We start from the raw sequence: 20,517 nt of genomic DNA on the forward strand, positions 1-20,517 counted from the left end.
TGAAGACTCGAGCATATTAATGCATCAGTGTCAACTCACCCTATCACATCTCTGATACTGAAGTCAGTGCTAAGTCATGCCGGGAAAATACTGACTTTGGGGAGGTCTTATTGCTGCTCGATAGCATTTGGTTGTTCAAATTCCTTTTTGCAGGGGGGCTCTTAAACTAATATCACAGGTGTGTCCTGATTTTTACCCAAAACATTTTTCCATTCTTTGGGTAACTCTGCTGGCAAATTCACTATAAAAATGGGATACATATAAATTAAAAAGCATAGCAATTTGCGACTGGCCTCACAATCCAAACTGTCTCATTGGTTCCAGATATGTTTGGGATTCATAACACTAATATCAAAAGCCCCACACTGCTAAGCTATGATTTATTTAAAACATTTTTTAATGTCAAAAACCATGACAATCTGGGAGATTTGTAAATGATATAATAAGTGAAGGAATGGCTATAATTAAGGAGTGAGTATAATTATTATGATACTGGTTCTTACTACTGGAAAATCAGCAATGACTGATATGAAAGTTGTGTTTGATGGTCAGACAAATGTAATGAGATGTTTTATCACCGTCTCCTTCACACGTCATTAATTTTCTCTTTTTAGAGATAATAAAGATAACACTGAGTTGCTGCATCAAATTTCACTTCTGTTGGGAATTTTAATATCAGAGTCTTTCTCACAGGAAGGTTAATGTTATCCAAAGAGGCAAGTGCCAGGCAAATCACCCTCCAATTTGGCAGCATATAGTCCTGTGGGTCATATTTGTTTCTACTTGCTTAAGTTTTGAACTGGATTGTTGGGTTTCTACAATAACAGGTCAGACCTTTGATTCAAACATGCTGGTTGGTCTGAATTCAGTTTATTAAGTAAAAGTGGTCATAGCAGTGGATTTGTTACGAATAAGCATCAATAAGCTGGTAGCTTTAGTTCCAAGCTGCCTTTAGAAGACTAGCCCTATTCCATGGAATTTTTAATGGATTTTTAGGATCAGTTAATATAATTTGGGATGAGTAAGGATTAATGAGCACTTGTATAGGAGCATCTGTGTATTGCCGAGTAATCAAATGTTTTTATTTTTTGTTTATTTTTAAATTTTTGCTGGCGACTATTCATTTTTGAGAGACAGCGTGAGTGGGGGAGGGGCAGAGAGAGAGAGGGAGGCACAGAATCCGAAACAGGCTCCAGGCTCTGAGCTATCAGCACAGAGCCCAATGTGGGGCTCAAACTCATGAACTCCGAGATCATGACCTGAGCCGAACTAAAATGCTTAACTGACTGATCCACTCAGGTGCCCCTCAAATATTTTTATTTTTAATTTCATTTAAATCTGATCCATTAAGACCTATTACAGTTTAATTTGATTAGTTTATTCAGATGCTTATGTGCTTTCATTTAATGCATAATATACCTTATTTCTTTATTTTTATGATTATTTCTAATTAATTACATCCTATGAAACTCCTTTAAACAGTCATTGTCTAATTAGTCATTCTTCAGTAAAATGTATCATTTTATCAAAATCATGTATCCTCATTGACCTTTCTTCTTTGTAGAGACGTTTCTGGACATTTGTGCTTTATTTTCTGAATTTGGAAAGTTTTGGTTTTTTCTTTGTGGATTGTTTGTTTGTTGCTATATTTTACCTTGGAATCAGTCACAAATTTCTCATTTGTCTTATGAGATGTATTTCTCAAAGAACTTACTGCATAATGAATTAAAACATTTCTTTTTCCTGTTATTGTAACTTTTCTGGTAAAACATTTTGCTTTCTAGGGTTTGAAAAATCATAATTTATTCTTACGGCAGATTTTACCAGATGATCTGGATAAATATCCTTTGTAGTTATATAATCTATTTCTGTTACAAAATACTTTTGTTTTCCCCTGAAAATTAACTACCTTGATAGCAAATTCTTCTACTTAGCTTATGGCTAGCCTCACTATGAATGTATGCTCTCACCAGAAAAAAAAAAGAAAAAAAAAAAAAAAAGGAAAAAAATCTATGTGAAGTCTTTATTCTTCTCCATTCAAAGTCTAGAATAAGTAAAAATCTACAGTAGAGAGCATACTTAGGCAATTTTAAAAAGCTTTAAGACATTTTTTAATGTTTATTTATTTTTGAGAGAGACAGACTATGAGTGGGGGAGGGGCAGAGCGAGAGGGAGACAGAATCCAAAGCAGGCTCCAGGCTCTGAGCTGTCAGTACAAAGCGCAATGCAGGACTCGAACTCACAAACAGAGATCAGGACCCAAGCCAAAGTTGGACGCTTAACCGACTGAGCCACCCAGGTGCCCCAAAACCTTTAAGACATTTAAACAGGCAATATATTTAATGCAAATCCATTTGTGAGCTGAGCAACCATCTGTTTATGTGTATTTTGCGTAGTCTGTTTAATATACCTTTTAGACCTTGTTCAGATTAGTGGGTTACATCAGGGAGAAGAAAGCTGAAGAATCTGCTCTTACAACAAGCAAGACTGCCACACCACTATTCCATTATTTAGACAAGCCGCCTAGACAGGCAATGGCTTATACCTGTTAACATTCTGCAAGCCAAAGAAATGCTATTGACCCCTCATTTATTGTTCTTTCTTTTCTGTTTCCATGAAGTTAGTGCATTGGGGGGGGGGGGGGAGGAGGAGGTATATGGAATATATTCTAGGCTAGAGAACAATGTTGCCTATGTACCAAATACAAGAGATCTCTGTGAATGGTTGTGACAATAAGAAAATGTATGGCAGGGCCACTGTAGGAAAGTAAAATAGAACCAGTAGACTTTCTATAGTTCTAATGATTTCTGAAAATTACTTGCAACTTTGCCAGATTCAATTAGTCAACACAAATCAATACAAATCTCAAGGCGTCAAATTCTATAGAGGCAAAACTTCTGCAACTCACACTCAAAGAACAAATAAGCCTATCTTTATCAATTACCAAGAATAACCCAATTTGCACAGCTTATAATACCAGCCTGGCTGCTGCTCTTTCCATGGTTACTATTTCCTTTCAAAAGAAAACCTCTGACCACCTGATAACCCTGCTCCACAATTTGAACTTAGCTGAAATCATTTGGAATATAAGCAGGAGTTTTTCAGAGTATTTCTCAGCACAGGCTAAAATACACAGAAAACAATACATATTTTATTACATAGTTCATCAACTTATTTGAACTGGACATCTTCAATTCCCGTAATTGTGTTCACTGATGCATAAAGCAAGAGAAGGATTAACAAACTAGTACAGACCAAACAGAAGACAAGCAAAAGAGAGGATTCTTCATGCTTTCTTGTGCATATAGTGATTTACAGTGATATATATTATGGATAATTGTACATCAGTAAAATATTTTATAGAAAATGGAAATATTTCTGTTCACCTGCTCAGTAAGATTTACAAATTCTATTTAAGGAAAATAATTTCCATTTACACAGTGTTCTTGACTGTGGATTTAGGATCAGAGTCTTCTTGCACCTTTGTGAAAACAGGGACTGCAAGTTTATCATCATTTAATTAGTTTGAGTTGCCAAAGAGGATAAACATTTTGCCATGCCTGATTTAGGTAACAGAAGAACCTGAAGCACCGAGAATGCTGTCTCAATAAATTTGAAGGTTTGGCCCGCAAGGGACAAGATTCACCTATTTAATAAGTCTTATGAATATAGAAAAAAACACTCTTGTGTATACCCAGAGTACTTAGTTTCTGATAACTCTGTCCACTCTACATTCTTCAAGGACATTGGTGCTGAGTATTCCCATGTCCAAACACGCATTGCCTAACGAAAAGGCAGAAAGTATGCTCATCACTGTAGTTATTTATTATGCTTCCATCAGTGAGGGAACGCCCTTGCAGAGTGCTGGGACAGGCCACTCTTGTTGGTTACGCTTGCTATGCAAATTCCTTTAATGGATTTAGGCAGGTTGAATTAGTTTAAGTGCCATTGGCTGCTGATTTATATTCTCAATTGGTCTATGAGAATAGGGTGCAACCTTTTATACTTGCCTAATGAAAAACCACATCTCCACAAAATAATGGTTGTCTGTTGCTCATAAAACTACTTGACTGTAAGTTATTTGAGGGCAGATTCTGTGTCTGATTTACTTTTGGATCCTTCATAATGCCCTTGCACCATAATGCAAGATTGCTCAATAGATGTTCAATTACACAAAGCAAGAGCATCCAAAGGCATTTGTGGGATAATTGATATTTTTCTTTCCCTACACATTCCAAAAAAATCAAGAAATTAAACATGGAAACAATCAGGTTGAATTTCCCCCAACACTTAGTTCTATGGTGTTTTATTACATTTACTTTACATTTCACCTAAAGTTTACTATCGTATTTTTAGAGCTTATGCCCTTTAAAAGACTTAATCCAGCCTTGGATCCCCATAATACACATTTGATACAAATCTATCAAATAAATAAATAAACCAATGAACAAATAAGAGAAATCAACCTATGAAGGTGTTGTGAACTCCAAACTGATAGTAATACAAAGACACAAGAGGAGGTTTATTGAAAGAAGCAAATTATTATATTTTAGCTTTGTCTCAGGTTCATCCTTGGGATGTAATATACAGTTATCCGATACATTAGCAGTTCATGCTTAATGACTAACAAGTGGCTATGGAAGACAACCTCCCAATTATTATATATGAGAGGTTTCCTTGTAGAAATCACTTAATACTTTCAAGACCATTTTATTATTTGCAAAGAAATGTAAACCTCACTATCAAAAGAAGAAAACTAAAAATGTATTCATTTCTAAGTGAATTTCCTTCACTAGCCTCCACAGCACATATTTCCAATTTATTTAGGAATCCAAAGTACTCTGACAGAAAACCACCTTATCCTTACTGTATGGACAAGGTCTAGATCAATCAGACGATTTTCTTCAACTTCCTCTCATAGTCTATTGATTTTAATCTCTGATCTTTTCTCTTCCTTCGTCTCTTCCTTCGTCTGCGTTCAGAGCCCTTTTTTTTTGCCTATTCCCTCCTGCTCTCTCCATTACACTTCTACCAACTAATTTCTTTTTGAACCTCTCTCTCAAATCAAAATCTATTTTCTTCACCTTCAAAAATCCATTTCTCCCTCTCCCAGAATATTTCCTTGGACACCACATCTAATTCTATGATACCATTTTTGTTTCCTTTTATAAACAAATCACCCAGGAAAGTGGCCATCTTTACGTTCTCTTCCCCTCCATCTTATTCCCTAATCCTTTCAGTCAGGAGGGACCTGTTCCATCCAGCCGGAAGGATTCTCCTGAAGGTCACAGGCATTCTCAGGATTCACTTTGCTCAAGTCTTTTATGCCACCTGACACTTGTTCACATCCGATCTCTCCTTCATTTCTCTCTTCCTTTGACATCTGTGACACTGCATTATATTTTCTTCCCATTTCTTTGGCTATTTCTCTTCTCTTTTTCTTTGTCACTTGTTTCTGTCACTGTTCCCTATTCCATCAATGTAGGAATTCCCCTAGTTTCACGCTCAGCCACAGGCTGTTTCTTTGTTGTATTTCCTCTTTTGGGTCTTCAAATTCTCCCATGATTTAAACTGCCCTACCCAAGCAGATGTCCCTCAAATCTGTGTATGTGGCCTGAACTACTGTTCATGGTGCTGATACGTATATCAAATTGCTAAGCACCTTCACCCGACCATTTCTCTAGCATCTCAAAATCAATGTATTCTAACCTGATCAATTCTGCAACTGCCTTGCCCCTCATCTCTTGGTTTAAAATGGCCATCATTTGGGTGGAGGGGCGGCGCCTGGTGGCTCTGTCAGTTGAGTGTCCGACTTCAGCTCAGGCCATGGTCTTGCAGTTCGTGAGTTCGAGCCCCGTGTCAGGCTCTGTGCTAACAAACAGCTCAGAGCCTGGAGCCTGCTTCAGATTCTGTATCTCTCTCTCTCTCTCCCCCTCCCCTGCTCATGCTCTGCCTCTCTCTGTCTCTTAAAATAAATAAATGTTAAAAAAAAATTTTTTTTTTAATGGCCATCATTTCAGCTTCTTCCTTCTCTTGACTCTCAGACCTTGTCAAATTCAACCATGTGGAATCTCTCTCTTGATCTTTCTGGTCCGTTACCACTGCCACTGCTCCTATTCGGCTTCGGCTCTTCCTCATCTCTGGCCTGATTTGATGTGGAACACTCCACTGCTTGTGGCCTATAATCCTGTCTCTTGCCACCACCTGTGGTCAGAGTAATCTTTTAAACCCACAATTTTATCATGCCTTTTCCGTGATCAAAAAACTTTGATATTTTCCAACTGCACACAGAGATTTAGTGTTAGAACTGGAAAGGTAACCATATATAATTTAGTCTACCCCTGTCATTTTGAAAATGAGAAAACTAAGGCTTAGAGAATTTGGGAAGTACATTGAAAGCGTTCTGACTCTACCAAGTGCTCTTTTTATCTCATTATTTTGCCTTTGAACATCCAGTAGTGACTTCGTTTCAGCATTTATTCTAGACACTGAGCAAAAGACAATAAGGCTATGTCAACACAACATATTTTTAAGCAGACTTGGCAGTTTTTAATTACTGATTCAATTGAGAGGCTGACACTATGGTGAAACTTACTTGGTCTTCTGCCTAAATTGCCTCTCATGGGAAAAAGAATGACCCAGCTTCATAAAGCTGGAAGGTTTGTTAGTCATCTGGCATAGTTCTCCAAAACAAACAGTAGGCTCTGACACTGCAGTGTGGTCAGGGAAGTGCAAGACAGATAACAGATGCCTACACACTTCTGTAGCTATGAAGAAACAGCTTCCAAATAGACAAATAAGGCATCTCCACACCCCCATTCCACACCCACAAATGAGAGAGTGCCCATGAGTTCACAGGTAGCAAAAAGTAACATCATCTTAATTCTGCACCCGCGAGGGACTCTATACTAACTTTTCAGTTACTTGTCCAAACCATTTGGGACATCTACTTTTTTCTGCCCAGAATCACTATTATTATTTTTATTATTATACATAAATATTCCTAATCATAAGGCTAATATGAGATTAGATTAAAATCAGAATGTTTTGACTTCTCAAAGTTGTAACGTCAATTCGTTGCAGTATGTTGTATTTAGTAATTTAGTTGGAACAGGCTATCTTATATTTTATTGTAAAACCCACACCTCAAGCACAAATTTACGCTGAATTGTTGTGGAGGGTATTTAGCCATAAATTAATGTCCAAAACTCAATTTCCTCACCTGTAAAATAGAGATAATTAAATTATAGCACTGACCACATGTATTTCTGAAGATTGAATGCATGGATTTCTCTAAATATGTTGTCTAGTAATTAGTCACCATTCAGTGAATTGTAACAGTGATAATAATAATCAACATTAAAGATACACAATGAATATATCAGTCCTATAAAAAAATTATCTCTTTACACTACTCTTATTAACCAAAAAATACATATTTTCCTGAAGTATCATTTATAATAATTTTTAACAACAGGTACTTAGAAAGAAAAATTTTATTTTTATCTAGTGGTGAGACTGAAACTATAAAAAGTAATTTACTATATTTTAAAATTACTACTATTAGTATATTATAATGCAGCTATAATTTCTTTTATCAATGATACAGATGAAATCTAATCATAATAATAATTTTCATACTTTGCAATTCTGAAAAAATTGAAATAGAAGTTGAAAATTTCTTATTTAGAGAGAAATAAACACAAGGGTTTACACCAACTTTAATGATTCTAAGTGCAAGTTAAAACTTAATAAATGCAACTAGCCTTCAAATACACTAAGTTTTTAGATAGGTATTTTACTATGTCTTAAGTATATTGATATTTTTTTAACATTTATTTATTTTTGAGACAGGGAGAGACAGCATGAACGGGGGAGGGTCAGAGAGAGAGGGAGACACAGAATCTGAAACAGGCTCCAGGCTCTGAGCTGTCAGCACAGAGCCTGACGCGGGGCTCGAACTCACAGACCGCGAGATCATGACCTGAGCCGAAGTCGGATGCTTAACCGACGGAGCCACCCAGACGCCCCAAGTATATTGATATATTAAACTTAACATATAAGTGTCTGTCTTTTTAGAAATGTTTTAGGGTTTTAGAGAAAAGTAATTTAAATTATCCTGATCTTTCACTTACAAATCATATGTAACGATTGAGGCCAGAGCCAAAACGAGGCAGAGCTCTGCCTAAGTAGTTGTTTGTTGGACAGGGAAATTACTTAAATCTGAAGAAGAGACTAATGGAAACTGCTACCCACTAATTTGTCCTTAAATGCCTGCAATTTCTTCTTGCTATGGGAGGATGCATTTATATCACTTTTTTTTTTTTTTTTTTTTCAGTGTTAGCATGAAACATCAAACAGGAACTCATTTTACAGAGGAAAGAAATTCTTTGCTTTTATCGTAGGCCTATTTATTCTCATATCTCAAAGCAAATATACCATCTTAAGACTTTCAAAAACACTTGAGGGGCACCTGGGTGGCTCAGTCGGTTAAGCTTCCTTGGCTCAGGTCATGATCTCACTGTCTGTGAGTTCGAGCCCCACGTTGGGCTCTGTGCTGACAACTCAGAGCCTGGAGCCCGCTTCAGATTCTCTGTCTCCCTCTCTCTCTGCCCCTCCCCTGCTCATGCGCTCTCTCTCTCTCTCTCTCTCTCTCTGTCTCTCCCAAAAATAAATAAAGATTTTTTAAAAAATAAAAAATAAATAAAAATAAAAACACTTGAAAATCTCCCATTTAGGATTAGAATGTGAAGGAGCAAATATTCTGAAACTTTTCAGATACTTCCTGTTTCATATCCTTTCTTCACTCCAAAACATTTTTTTTTTCTATTCCATCTATGACTAGTCAGATCCTGAAACTATAGTCAAAAGTTTAAGTATCATACCTTACTGTTGAATATCACTGAACAGCATTAGAGTATCTCTAGCTTTTCAGGCACAAGATTTACTAAGAAAGCCTAAATTTCCAATGCTCACTCCTCCTGGGTTCAATGTCCTAGCTCATATGATAATGAGTATCTGCGTAGGTGAAGAATGAAAAAGAGGTTAAAAAATAAAAGAAATTAAAAAGAAGAAAAGCATAACCGAAAAGTAAAAACAAAATGAAAAGGAATCCACAGTATCATCACGAGACCTGAGAGTTAAGAAAGATCCATCTGCTATCCAGAATGATAAAATAATTCTAATGACTCACAAGACTTGTTTGATTTTTTTAAATGATTGGATAACATGAATTATAAAGCACTTAATTAAAAATTAACTGTTGTGATTATATTGTTTTCTTATAGGTGGTGGTGGAAGTTAACAGTGAATTTCGAATCCAGGTAATATACAGCAAATCTATTTTTTTCCAAATTAAAAATTGAGAAAATGGTTTGGGAGTCACAACATATTTTCCAAAGAAAATTCATCCGTATAAGTAAAATGAATGTTATGCTAAAATTAATAGATTATCAAAAATTTTTCCCAATTAAACATCCTCTCTGACATTACAATACCCTCTCCTCCAAAACCTTCAGTGGAGTGAGAATTCTGAATAAAAGTTAATAGATACTACTACTTTATCCTGCCCATTCAAGGTAAGAGATTACAACACCAAAAATGGCACCATCAAGTGGCATTCAATCAGGAGGCAAAAACGTGAATGGATCAAGTTCGCTGCAGCCTGTCGTGAAGGTGAAGACAATTCAAAGAGGAACCCAATTGCCAAAGTAAGTATCCACCCCAAAGCATAGAATCGAAAGTCAGAATGGATGGGGTGGTTAAAGCTCAAAAGAAAATGCCTTTTAAATATTTTATGAGTATAAATCACCAAGAAGTTATAACACAAAACAGAATTATAGTCACTTAGATTATGAAAAATGAACCACTAAAAGGATAAATTAAGAAATTTAGGCACATGGGTAAACAAACATTGACTAACCTCATTGGTAAAATAAATACAAGTGACCATATGTTACCCAAATTCTAGGTAGAAAAATATAGTGATTTAAATTTTTTTTTAACATTTTTTATTTATTTTGAGAGGCAGAGAGAGACAGAGCACGAGCAGGGGTGGGGCAGAGAGAGAGGGAGACACAGAATCGGAAGCAGACTCCAGGCTCTGAGTTGTAAGCACAGAGTCCCAAATGGGGTTTAAACCCATGAACCATGAGATCATGACCTGAGCCAAAATCAGTCACTTAACTGACTGAGCCACAATGCGCCCCCAAAAATATAGTGATTTAAATAATGAATTTAACACTCAGCATACTCAGAGGGACTATTTCAATGTGTATTCTTTCTGCCTTGATTGATTAGAATTGAATACCTACTTTTGGCTTTTTAAGTAAGAATTCACAATGCACTCTCTTTCATATTCTCTTGTATATCTTCCTTTGTACAAAGACACACACACACACACACACTCATAAATACATCCCCACACACAGATTCACAGACAAAAATATATATACATACATAAACACATATACAAATATACACACATTCAGATAGATATACAGACTCCCCAGTTAGAGTTGCATAGAGTCCTATAATATTTTATTTCAAAGAAAGAATCCCAGTTTCTACAAGTCATTTATTTGGGATGATCTCCTTACTTTTCTGATATCACATCCTCCCCATTTTCAGAATTAAGAACTTCTACAAAGCGTCAGATAACTCTTGTTACCTACATAAATCTACTTCAAATTCTCTTCTGAAACTTTACATTTAAAAAACATTTTGAATCAGGAGACCAAAGTTATATGATGACAACATTGCTAAACTCCTTGAGAGGGCAAGGAGTTCCCTACTCTAGAGCCAGTGCTAGCACAGAACCTGAAAATAACACAGACAATTGTAAATGTTGAATGAATGAATGAATGAATGAATGGTGACTGCATAGTCCTGCATTTATTAAGGTGATATTTTATTATTTTCTTATTTGGTAGAAATGGAATTGAATTTCTTTTATTACACTGCCAGTTATTATGGAAAATACTACAGCTATAACTAGAAAAATATCTATTTCCAGCATTTCCCAAAAGAAAACAGGTACTCACATTGAATAGTTCTTGGGAAAGATGGCTGTTGTTTATCAAACATAACACTTTCTATTTGCTCTCTGTAATATTTTCACCTGTGCTCTCTCTGCAGATTCACTCAGATTGTGCTGCAAACCAGCAAGTTACATACCGCATCTCTGGAGTAGGAATTGATCAGCCACCTTATGGAATCTTCATTATTAATCAAAAAACTGGTGAAATTAATATAACATCCATAGTTGATCGAGAGGTCACCCCTTTTTTCATTGTAAGTGGGCTCCATGTAATACATATGTTCAGGCTCAAATTATTTTTGGAATACCTTAAGCTCAGATCATTTGATTTGATTTCAGGAATCCCAATATGAGACATTTTTGATTGTCTCAATTCATGAGCATCTCATGACCCAACAGAACCAAAGTAAGATTAGGAGAAATGCCTTTATAAAATGCCTTACCAAAAATGTTAGCCTCTGGTCTGTCTCCAGTGGCAAGCTAGAATATTTGTTTGGGAGGGCAAGTACCTAACTCTTACTCCTTTTTTTTAAATATTTTTTTAATATTTTTATTTATTCTTGAGAGAGAGCAAGACAGAATGAGAGCAGGGGAGGGACAGAGAGAGAGGGAGACACAGAATCCGAAGCAGGCTCCAGGCTCTGGGCTGTCAGCACAGAGCCCGACGCGGAATTGAACTCACAAACCATGAGATCATGACCTGAGCCTGAGTCAGACGCTTAACTGACCGAGCCACCCAGGTGCCCCCTTATTTCTTTTTCTTTAATTCAGTTGAGAATAATTGCTTCTCTTTAACTCCAATCCTGAGAGATTATTTTTGAGTTACTAAGGGAGCCTTTTCTGAATAAACATACTTTATTATAAATTCACATTGCTCAGTCTCACCTGAGCTCAGAACGTGCTTTGGAAATACTCTAATCCATCCTTAACTGAATCACACTTCCATTCTTGAGAGTGGCTGGGACAAAAGTCCAAACCCTCAGCTTCATTTGCACTTTAAGCAGCTGACCTGATGACCAACTTCGCTAAAAAGTGTGAAGCCTTCTGTCAAACATTCCCACAATTAATTCTCTCTCCCCCAGCTCAGAAATGTTCTGCATTAAATCCAAAAATAAAATTAATTTTCTGCTTTTTCCCCAGAGTTTATCCCCAAGATATCCATTGTTCCATAATTATGTTTCTTCAAGAACCTTATTCTATCAACTTTGTTTTCATCTCTCTTCTGCTTTCTCCATTGGCTGCTTCCATGTCCATTTATCATCATGATCAACACTTGTTAATACTTAAAATGAAAAGGAAATAAAGAAAACCTTCCTTGGTCTTGTAAGCTCACTCGGTTAAAGCCCCTTCAATCCAGGGGTGCCTGGGGTCCAACTTGATTTCTGCTCAGGTCATGATCTCACGGCTTGTGAGATCGAGACCCACAAGGGGCTCTGTGCTGTCAGTTCTGAGACTGCTTGGGATTCTCTCTCTCCCTCTGTCTGCCCCTCCCCCACTCATGCTCCCTCGCACTCTGTCTCTCTCTCAAAATAAATAAATAAACATGAAAAAATCCCCATCAACCCATGTGCCCAAACACCTTCAAATAGTAATGGATGTTTGTGCTTTCAGTCACACTGCCTGTTTGTACTCCTTAGGCTACTTCAATTCCTTAGCCTTCTATTCCAAATCTATACTCCTGCCTTACCTCTGACAATGTTTACTCACAAAACCTCTGAGTCACCATGCCAACCTATTAGCTTTTCTTGAAGCACAATGCATTTTTATATGATATACCACATGGGTAAAATAGCATCCATTATACTTATGTACACTTCATATATGAATAATAACAATAACAGCAGCTACAATAATAATACAGACACCCACATAGTCACCACTTAAGCTTACCAAATACTCCCTTTCTTTGATGCCTCCTTTACCCCATCCTCCAATAGCCCTGACTCCTAATTTCAAATAATGCATTTTCATTACTCTGCTTCTTTCCTCACATAAAACCCTTTGCTTGGAACATCTTGCCAATTCCCAGTTCCACTTGCTGAAATTCTCCTTCAAGATCTCTCTCAATAATTACATCCCCCTATAATGTTACAGTATGTTAAATCTTCTTCTAAATAACTTATCATGTTACCTTTTCTCAAATGGTATTTTGAGTTTGTGTTTGCCTCCCCTTATTGATTCTAAGTACTGCTTGCATCTACCTTCTGTAGCAAATAATAGGTCTTATTTTTTTTTTTTTTTTTTTTTGGTTACCCACAACACCTAGCATAGTGTCCAAACAAAATAAAAACTTAATAAGTATCTGTTGCACCAAATAATTATTCTTATCTTCTCCCCTAGATCTATTGCCGGGCTCTGAATTCCATGGGTCAAGATTTAGAGAGGCCTCTCGAGCTCAGAGTCAGGGTTTTGGATATAAATGACAACCCTCCAGTATTTTCTATGTCTACTTTTCTGGGACAAATAGAAGAAAATTCTAATGCAAGTAAGTAATTCATTTTATGAAGTAAACAAGAATATACTGACTTCCAGATCACTCTTCACAGCCAAGCAACGAGAGGCCAACCTATGTGAAGGTACTACGTCATCATGAATGTAAAAGATTAAGTATAGAAAAGCAACCAGAACAGAAAAGCACGAGAAGTCTCCATAATGGCTTCCCTTTAACTATGGAAGTAGCTCCAATCTGGCACACACAAGAAACAACTCCAAAGAAATGAGAAGGGTCTTCTCATGTAACTCACGCGCACCAGCTCAGTTGTAGACCCCTCGGGAGAAATCCCAAAAGTACTTTGTACGGTGGTGGCAAGGGCACTGGGAGAATTTAGCCTCCCAGCCCAGCTGTTCTGAAGGGCAAATCTCATCCATTTCTGTTCATGCTGCCTTTTTTTTTTTTTTTTGTTAACCTACTTTCAAGTCGTTAGTAGAAATCACTTCCAGGCCATCTATTTTGTGACCACAATCTTCAAGAGTTTTTGTTGACAGTAAATAAACACAAAGCAAAACTTGTTTTCCCTTTTTATATATGATGTCATAAATATAGGTTTTCCTTGCTTTTTACTCAAATTACTTATTTTATGTATTTGGAATGTACTATAACCTTAACCTTGTTTGGCCCCTTCATGCATAGTGAAAGCTGATGGTCCCAAGTGGTTAGTTACGGGGCACCAGAAAACCTATAAACTTGGTAGAGCATTTATTTGTAAGAGTTTTGACTATCTGAAGGTATAATGTCCTCCTCATGGATTACTGTAAATGGCAACATTTTAACTGCCAAATATTGAGTCACTTGGGAAAACTAACTGTCTAGCACACCAGGGAAGATTGTCCTAAATATATTTAAAACAGCAGTGATGATTTCTCATTTAAATTCAAAACTTCAACTCACCATAGTTACTTTTGATCTTTGAGTGGTATAATTTACTATAAATTCCAAAAATCCTTACAGCGTACTTTTATTTATTAAAATACTAAACGTATACTTTGAATAGGTATCCCTTGTAAAATATCACTCTAAAAATGTTTGCTGTAAAAATTCACACAATATAGAAAAGAAAAATGGAATAGAAATCCACTGTTTGTTTTCCTTAGTACCATTCTTGAGAGGCAAGTGCGTGTGTGTGCACACAGTGAGAAGGGAGATATCTCTTGCATTTGTGTTTACAGACAAGGCACTTGTGCTAAAAAAGACTGAATGTAAAGAAGAATTCTAGCTCATGAACACTGGCAGCTTTTCCTTCTCTAGTGTCCTTCATCAAAACTGTTTATAAGATTCACGGAAAAGATAAGGGATAAGACAAAGTATGTAGTTAAGCATCTCTTTAAACCTATTTGTTACCTAACCGCTTCACTAAGGACCATGCAAAACAGAACTCAGCCAATGGGAACTTCCTATAATTTTTTCTCATTAAACTGTTTAATTCTCTCATGAGCTCAATGAACACAGTACTATTATCTTCCCCATTTGTAGGGGTGGACACTGAAGCCAAGATTATATAGCTAGTAAGTTCTATAGTTGGGAAAAATTTGGTCTGGCCTTGATATCATTTGTTTCACCACAGTAGGCTTTAAAAAAAGGATAATACTAAAACATGAAAAGGAAACACAGAATAAAACATATCTTTGTTTTCTAACTGTCAGAAATGTGTAAGTTCCTGGGAAAATGTGATCTTTTTGTATAGGCAAAAGTTTAGAAAGGAGCTAAGCTGTTGAAGTAGACAGGGAAAATGGTAGAGCATACCTTATACGGACCAACCAACTTTAACACTTGTTAAAAAAGCAATATACTGTATTATAACAAAAATGCAAACTGTCCATTTCCAACCAATTTTTCTTGATTTCTAGATACACTGGTGATGAGACTCAATGCTACTGATGCAGATGAACCAAATAATTTGAACTCAAAAATAGCCTTCAAGATCATAAGACAGGAACCTTCTGATTCACCAATGTTTATTATCAATAGAAACACTGGAGAAATTCGAACAATGAATAATTTTCTAGACAGAGAGGTAATATTCTTTTTCTTTGATTGGTTTGTTAGTTTCCAAGGAAGTGACTCTAAAAGCAAGAGTATCTAAGAAAGAAAAAGAAAGCAATATGTTTAAATTTTCTCGTAATGGTAATGGTATAACAAATATCTTCAAAATGAAAAAAATGAGAATTCCGCAAATACATTTTAAACTGTCACTTTTCATTCAATCCTACCTAAGAATTACCTCAATTTAAGACAACTAGATTCTGAAAGCACATGAGAATATCCATAAGGCAGAGGCAAAGTCTCTATTTTTTTCTATTTTTTAATGTTTATTTATTTTTGAGGGACAGAGCATGAGTGGGGGAGGGGCAGAGAGAGAGGGAGACACAGAATCCAAAGCAGGCTCCAGGCTCTGAGCTGTCAGCACGAAGCCTGACACGGGGCTCGAACTCACAAACTGCGAAATCATGACCTGAGCCAAAGTCAGATGCTTAATCGACTGAGTCATCCAGGCACCCCTAAAAGCTCTATTTTTTTAATGTGTTCTATAATGAAATAGATTTAAGAAACAGTTGCTATTACATCCCCCATCTTGGCGAGTCACAGTGCATGAACATGGTAGAAGCTCTAAGAATTCCTACAAGCTAAGAAACTTGTTTATCTTTCTTTTAGCCCAGAATATCCTAAGCTCATCTGACAACAGAACTCTTCTTTTTCCTTCCTATATCTCACCTACTGACAGACCACTGATTACTTTGGGAAATGAATCACAGAATCAGTATGATGGAAAGGAATTGAGTAACATCCAGACCAACCTCCTCATCTACAAATAAGAAAATAATTAGTGATTGTTAGCAAGTTAGAATCAAGTTAGAATCTATTAATGCCATGTGGTCCCATTATTTAATATAAAAGTATCAACATTTTCATCTTTTAAAAAATATTGATAGGATTTACCAGGTCTGTATGTATTTGGGGGATATAAATGAAGAAGTTTTATTTTTGAATGGATAGTTAATTAAATTTTAGTTTAATTATTATAGTTATTTTGAAATGATGATTCCCCTATTAATGACTCCTACATTTAGGATAAATGAGATTATTTTCACACTGTTTAATGATCCCAAAACTATCAGTTCCTAAGTCACCTGTATCTCCTTTTTCACTTGTTTGAAAACAACCATCAGAAGAAATTAACTATTAACATTTTCTCTCTTAAACTTCCTTAAAGAGCCCAATGGAATTCCTTTCTTGTCACAAGACTTTTAGTGGTGAAGAGCCCTAAATATTAAAGGAACTCTGCAGTCACTGGCAGGCCACCAGAGCAGATATTTTTAACGTAGAGACCACGGAGAGCCCTCATGATGTCTCTAACTATGAATCCTATAAAATGATATCCACAGTCTTGAATGAGGATGTGTGTATGCATGTGTCTGGAAAAGGCTTCATGATTTTTTCTAGCTTGTAAAAATTTAAGCACCATTGAGTAGAATCAAGAAGACGGATCATCAATAACGCCACTGCTTCCACCTACCACTCCCACCTCCCAGAAATGCAAATCATTTCTTATGTCTTTATTCTTCTTGCACATTCCATGGCTGAGTATTTACGGTTTGGAATTTTCATGCCATTAATTCTTGGTAAACCTTAATCTCTCTCCTCCTGACCATTTTGGTCATTTTATAAACTTTTGGTCACTTTATAAACTTTTTCAACCCTGGACATATAATAAGGAATGAGGCCTTTAAAAGTGTTGTTTCTTTTAAATGACGCTGGATAAGCATTGCTGGAAATAGAAGTACCAACTGCTTGGGGCGCCTGGGTGGCTCAGTCAGTTGAGTGTCTGACTTCGGCTCAGGTCATGATCTCACAGTCCTTGAGTTCGAGCCCCGCGTCGGGCTCTGTGCTGACAGCTCAGAGCCTGGAGCCTGCTTCAGATTCTGTGTCTCCCTCTCTCTCTGCCCCTCCCCTGCTCATGCTCTGTCTCTCTCTGTCTCAAAGATAAGAAAAAAAGAAAGAAAGAAAGAAAGAAAGAAAGAAAGAAAGAAAGAAAGAAAGAACCAACTGCTATATTGATTCATTGAGATCTGCGGATTTTCAATATTCTCTGTTACCCTGTCTTAATCATAGATTTACGCTGAACTAACATTCTAAAAGAACTTTGCATGAGGCAGAATCAGGACTGTCTAGATCAACTGTGATATGTTTTGTAATGTGTTTTGATATGCGTGCTTTTAGCAATACAGCCAGTATTCCCTTGCTGTGAGAGGCTCAGACCGAGACGGTGGGGCAGATGGCATGTCAGCAGAGTGTGAATGCAACATTAAAATCCTTGACGTTAATGATAACATCCCGTACTTGGAACAGTCTTCAGTAAGTGTTTGTCCTTGGAATTAATAACTTTAATTCTAAAATTTGTTCAAATGATTCTATTCATAGGGACACGTGATAGTTTTAGTCACATAAAACCCAAATGTAAACAAACACGTACATTGTCTTGTGTTTGTGTACATAATACCTGGGCAAAATATGTGTATTTGGACAACGAAGCATGAGACTATAAACACAGATCTCTTTTCTAAATAATGAATGACCGTAAACATTCTCTGAAAATCTGGTATAGTTCTTCTCTCACTCACACAGTTGGTGTTAAATTTTTTTTTTCCTTCTTCTTTCAGTATTCTGTTAGTATTGAAGAAAATGCTCTGCATTCAAATTTGGCCCAGATTAGAGTAATTGACTTGGACGAAGAGTACTCAGCTAACTGGATAGCAGTCATTTTCTTTATCTCTGGAAATGAAGGAGGTTGGTTTGACATAGAAATGAATGAAAGAACAAATGTGGGAATTTTAAAGGTTGTTAAGGTATGGTATAATTACCCTAAATAATTTAGTTTTTTAGTCTTTTTCAAAATGTTAATCTTAAAATGTTAACATCTCACAAAATTGAGTAAAAGAATAAAATACAGTGTTTTAAAATGATATATGACATAGAGCTTTTTTACCATTTTTCCGCTTACATCACTTTATGAAGCCAGGCATTAAACTTGAACTTGACAGTCTCTTCTATTAATACACTATGCCTTCACAGATCATATAAATTAAGAGAATTCTAAAAATGAATCTTATTGTACACTCACAACAAAGTATGAGTAACCCTTAAGGTTCAGTTTCAGACCTTTGAAGAATATTTTTAAGCAGATTGAACATGGCCTTCTAAAAATGTGTCTGTGTCAATAATGTACATTAATTAATATGCACTAAGAATATTTATCATGTAATTAAAAGTTTAGTTCTCCAGTGTGTTTTTATAAAATTAAAATTAAATTACTGTCATTATAGAATTATCACAGTCCCATCTCCCTGTGGCTGCTGACCAAGGCTTATTATGAACACAAATATGCTAGAGATTTGGTCCAAGCAACAAAGATTTGGTCCAAGTCAACAGAATTCTCCTATGTCCCCCCTACATTGATGACCCACCACATGTGCCAGAGGTAGAATTTCCTCTAAGATGTGAGAAAAAGAGAATGTGACTCCTGGGGAGCTGATAGTGAAGGTTTCAGCCTGTGCTAGAAGATGGATTGCATGCATTCTTTATGGCAAAACATAGTCATTTTTAAAACTATTTCCTTCTTTCAGAATAGTCCTGGGAAACAGACTTCTAAGAATTCTGTCCCCATAAGAATGTGTGATCATTTATCTCATGTCTTCATAAAGTGTCACTATGCCTATAGCTTCTATTTCCTGACGTAGGATGCAGATGTTTTAGTTTATTCCTCACAGCATCCCTGCAAATTAGGTTATATGCCCATATTGCAGATAAATACACTGAGGTTCAGAGACAGTATGTAACCTGTTCGAGTTCTGATAGCTAGTAAGTGGTACGGCTGACATTCAAACATAGGTTTCTCTAGCTATAAGTTCATATTGTCTCCTCTGTTCTATATAGGATTCCATACTGGGGAAAATGAGTCCTAATCTTTTTCATCCCAAATAACTACATTACTTTTAAAAATTAGTCTATTTATCTTCAATATCTCTACCCATAAAATAGGAATAATGTTGATTTTTCTTCCAGGCATGACATCCTATATTAATTCCTTTATTATAATTATGTGTAATATATACGTATACATGATATTATAGACTTTCTTGGAATTACAAATGAAGCCAACATTATAGCAAGGATCAAAAATTGTACTAAATGGAGGGGTGCCTGGGTGGCTCAGTTGGCTAAGCATCCCACTTCAGCCTAAGTCATGATCTCACTGTTCCCTAGTTTGAGCCCCATGTCAGGCTGTGCTGACAGCTCAGAACCTGGAGCCTCTTTCAGATTCTGTGCCTCCCTCTCTCTCTGCCCCTCCCCCACTCATTCTCTCTCTCTCTCTCTCTCTCTCTCTCTCTCAAAAATAAATAAACATTAAACAAATTCAAAAAAATGTACTAAGTGGAGAGTTTGATGTATGAATCGATGGTCATCTAAATTACTCTCACATGAAAATTTAGAAAAATACACTTGGAACTTATGGGCATAATGCATAGTTGTTTGTGAATTTCATAAGTGGTGAATTGACACCAACTTTCATAATGAAAATGACTACTTGATTATTTTATAATATGAAATAAATTTTTTCCAGAATATACTGAAGAAAATAAGGATTTTTATTATTTTTATACTCTGATTACTAGACTTATTGAAAGAAGTCACATTTACAGAAGTAAAATTTCTTCTAAATAGTACTTTATGGGTAAAAAGTGAAATGATTGAATGCACTATATATTTGGTCCATACTTTGTAATAAATAAGGCTACTTTAAAAAAAAATGTTTATTTTTGAGAGAGAGAGTATGTATGCATAAGAAGGAGAGGGGCAAAGAAAGGGGGAGAGAGAATCCCAAGCAGACTCTGTGAAGTCACAGCAGAGCCCCATGTGGGGTTCGCAGGGCTCAATTCCACAAACCATGTGATCATGACCTGAGCTGAAATCAAGAGTTGAACAC

At 36.2% G+C, this 20,517-nt stretch overlaps 2 protein-coding genes across 5 annotated transcripts in view; one reads left to right on the forward strand and one right to left on the reverse strand.

The window, feature by feature from the left end:
* Nucleotides 1-20,517, reverse strand: part of DSC1 (desmocollin 1) — a 361,845-nt gene that overhangs the window by 177,199 nt on the left and 164,129 nt on the right. The gene's annotated exons all lie outside the window — the stretch shown is intronic.
* Nucleotides 1-20,517, forward strand: part of DSG1 (desmoglein 1) — a 42,174-nt gene that overhangs the window by 400 nt on the left and 21,257 nt on the right. The window contains exons 2-8 of the mRNA XM_060613514.3: nucleotides 9,288-9,323; nucleotides 9,579-9,710; nucleotides 11,137-11,292; nucleotides 13,379-13,523; nucleotides 15,383-15,549; nucleotides 17,754-17,888; nucleotides 18,194-18,379. Of these exons, the coding sequence (XP_060469497.2) occupies nucleotides 9,288-9,323; nucleotides 9,579-9,710; nucleotides 11,137-11,292; nucleotides 13,379-13,523; nucleotides 15,383-15,549; nucleotides 17,754-17,888; nucleotides 18,194-18,379 (957 nt within the window). The remainder of the gene's footprint in view (nucleotides 1-9,287; nucleotides 9,324-9,578; nucleotides 9,711-11,136; nucleotides 11,293-13,378; nucleotides 13,524-15,382; nucleotides 15,550-17,753; nucleotides 17,889-18,193; nucleotides 18,380-20,517) is intronic.

This window comes from Panthera onca, chromosome D3 (assembly GCF_046562875.1).
Source record: "Panthera onca isolate mPanOnc1 chromosome D3, mPanOnc1 haplotype 2, whole genome shotgun sequence".
Classification (NCBI taxonomy): domain Eukaryota; kingdom Metazoa; phylum Chordata; class Mammalia; order Carnivora; family Felidae; genus Panthera; species Panthera onca.